At 58.4% G+C, this 2613-nt stretch overlaps 1 protein-coding gene across 1 annotated transcript in view; it reads left to right on the top strand.

The window, feature by feature from the left end:
- The window catches only part of LOC102760924 (striated muscle preferentially expressed protein kinase), a 42017-nt gene that overhangs the window by 35542 nt on the left and 3862 nt on the right, over positions 1-2613 (top strand). The window contains exons 30-34 of the mRNA XM_006763441.2: positions 1022-1138; positions 1281-1448; positions 1565-1687; positions 1861-2028; positions 2165-2606. Coding sequence (XP_006763504.1) covers positions 1022-1138; positions 1281-1448; positions 1565-1687; positions 1861-2028; positions 2165-2606 — 1018 coding nt within the window. The remainder of the gene's footprint in view (positions 1-1021; positions 1139-1280; positions 1449-1564; positions 1688-1860; positions 2029-2164; positions 2607-2613) is intronic.

Below are 2613 nucleotides of genomic sequence, written 5' to 3' on the forward strand. Positions count from 1 at the left end.
ACCAGATTGGAATATCTCTAAAGACATATGCCAGGGAGCAGGAATACAAGTGCTCACGGCACGAAGGAGCCACAGGCGACTGCACTGAGCAGAGACCTTGGCCCATCTGCACCCAGGCCGTGACCGGTTCACCAGCCAGCTGTGAAGCCAGCTTTGCCGAAACAGCCTCTTGCTCTGAGGGTCTGTGCCTGGCTCGCTACTGAGCATATTCATGAGCTAATAATCATAACAATAACAAGAGCTAACGCTTATGAGCACTTATGGTTATATCTTAGACACGTGCTGAGCGCTGTATATGCTCCTTGTAATTCTCACAACCACCCCATGAGCTTGGTGTTTTTTTCTTTTCCTCAATTTACACAAGACATGGTCCAAGGTCATGCAGATACTGTCTCTTGCCCCTTCAAAGGCTCTCACCACTCGGCTGACCTGAAGGAGTATAGAGGGTCTAGAACTGAATCCTTGGACTCCAGGGGCAATGAGGGGTGGGGAGGCTGACACACTTTCTGGCTCTGCCCCCTGTTTTGCCATGACTTCAGAGCTTTTGAGACTGCGTTTTTGGATTGAATATTGTGTTCAACCCCAGGATTCTCAGCTCAGGTGACCAGCTCCTCTCACTTCCCTGTGGTGTGCCCCAGAGGGAGTGAGTATTGCCAGCTTAACCATTACGGTTTTTCAATATTTACTTGTTTTTATTTTATTTAACAAGTGTGTATAGAGCACTTGACGCAGTGCCAGGCGCTGCTCTGAGTGATTTGCCAACATATGAATGAGGTCACTACCATGCATCTTCCATAGTCAGCAAAAGGAAAAGATAGCTCTACACACAGCGAGTGCCTGGAGAGAGTGCTGCTCACCCCAAAGAAAATTCTCGAAAGTGTGGCCTGGGGTGACACTGTTCGCATCTGACTGGGAAGAGAGAAGCTTTTACTCTGCTCTCCACCTCTCACATGTATCCTCCCCTCCCTCCGCTGTGTGAGCTGAGGTCCTTGCAACCCATGGCCATCTGCTCTCCCTGCAGACTTCCCCCCAGTCTTCCACATCAAACTCAAGGACCAGGTGCTGCTGGAGGGAGAGGCAGCTACCCTGCTCTGCCTGCCGGCAGCCTGCCCTGCACCCCGCATCTCCTGGAAGAAAGGTGAGATCTCTTCTCCCCAGAGGGGGGCATGGCACATGACCCCAATGCCCTGCGAGGCTTGGGGGAGTGGTGGGCGAGGGGTCCCAGAGGACCATATGTGCTGCCCCACTCAGCAGCCCCTCCTGCTCCTCTCTGTCCGCAGACAAGCAGTCCCTGCGGTCAGAGCCCTCAGTGGTCATCGTGTCCTGCAAAGATGGACGGCAGCTGCTGAGCATCCCCCGGGCGGGCAAGCGGCACGCGGGGCTCTATGAGTGCTCAGCTACCAATGTCCTGGGCAGTGTCACCAGCTCCTGTACCGTGGCTGTGGCCCGTGAGCCTGGGGCAGAGACTAAGGGGGGGGCGGCTGTGATGGAGGGGGTTGGGGCAGGGCTAGATGGCTCTAAGCTGGAGCATAGGGGCTCACTGAGGCTCCCTTTCTCTTGCCAGGTGTCCCAGGGAAGCTAGCCCCTCCCGAGGTACCCCAGACCTACCAAGACACAGCGCTGGTGCTCTGGAAGCCAGGAGATAGCCGGGCACCCTGCACGTACACGCTGGAGCGGCGGGTGGACGGTGAGGGATTGCACAGGCTGGCTGGGGGAAGGGGTGGCAGGTGGAAGGCGAAGAAGCCAGGGGGGCAAATGTCCTCCCCGGGCAGAGTTCTGCTCCCTAGACTCCTTACAGATAGCGCTGGGAGCTTGGGCCACCCCTCTGTGACTTCAGCCCTCCTCCGATGGTGCCCGCAGGGGAGTCTTCCTGGCACCCAGTGAGCTCAGGCATCCTCGACTGTTACTACAATGTGACCCACCTACCAATCGGCGTGACGGTGAGGTTCCGTGTGGCCTGTGCCAACCGTGCAGGACAAGGGCCTTTCAGCAACCCTTCTGAGAAGGTCCTCGTCAGGGGCACACAAGGTCAGCGCGATGGGGGGCGGGGGAGGGGGGCCAGATAAAGAAGGGGACCCTAAGCCCAGGATCCACCCCCTGCTCAGAGCACCGCAGTTTTGCTGCTAGGGGCACCGTGGTGATGATTTTCTTTGTCTTTCCTCAGATTCCTCAGCTCTGCTACCTGCTGCTCACCGAGACACCCTTGTTACCTCAGGGCCAGCCAGGGCCCCGCCTCCGGACTCTCCTACCTCACTGGCCCCGTCCCCGACCACTGCTGCAGCTCCTGGTCCCCCAGGCCCCCAGTCAGCTGCTCTCAGCCCTGCATCTCCCCCAACACCCCCCAGCCAGGCCTTGTCCTCCCTCAAGGCTGTGGGTCCACCACCCCAAACCCCCCCACGAAAGCACAGAGGCCTGCAGGCTGCCCGGCCAGCAGAGCCCTCCCCACCCAGTGCCCAGGTCACCCCAAGTAAACCCAAGTCTTCCGTCCCTAACACTGGGACCCCGACCCCAGCCTCCACTCCTCAAGGGGTTAAACCAGCGTCTTCCTCTACTCCCCTGTATATGGTGACGTCCTTTGTGTCTGCACCTCCAGCCCCCGAGCCCCCCGCCCCC

The sequence above is a fragment of the Myotis davidii genome, unplaced genomic scaffold (genome assembly GCF_000327345.1).
Source record: "Myotis davidii unplaced genomic scaffold, ASM32734v1 scaffold575, whole genome shotgun sequence".
Classification (NCBI taxonomy): Eukaryota; Metazoa; Chordata; class Mammalia; order Chiroptera; family Vespertilionidae; genus Myotis; species Myotis davidii.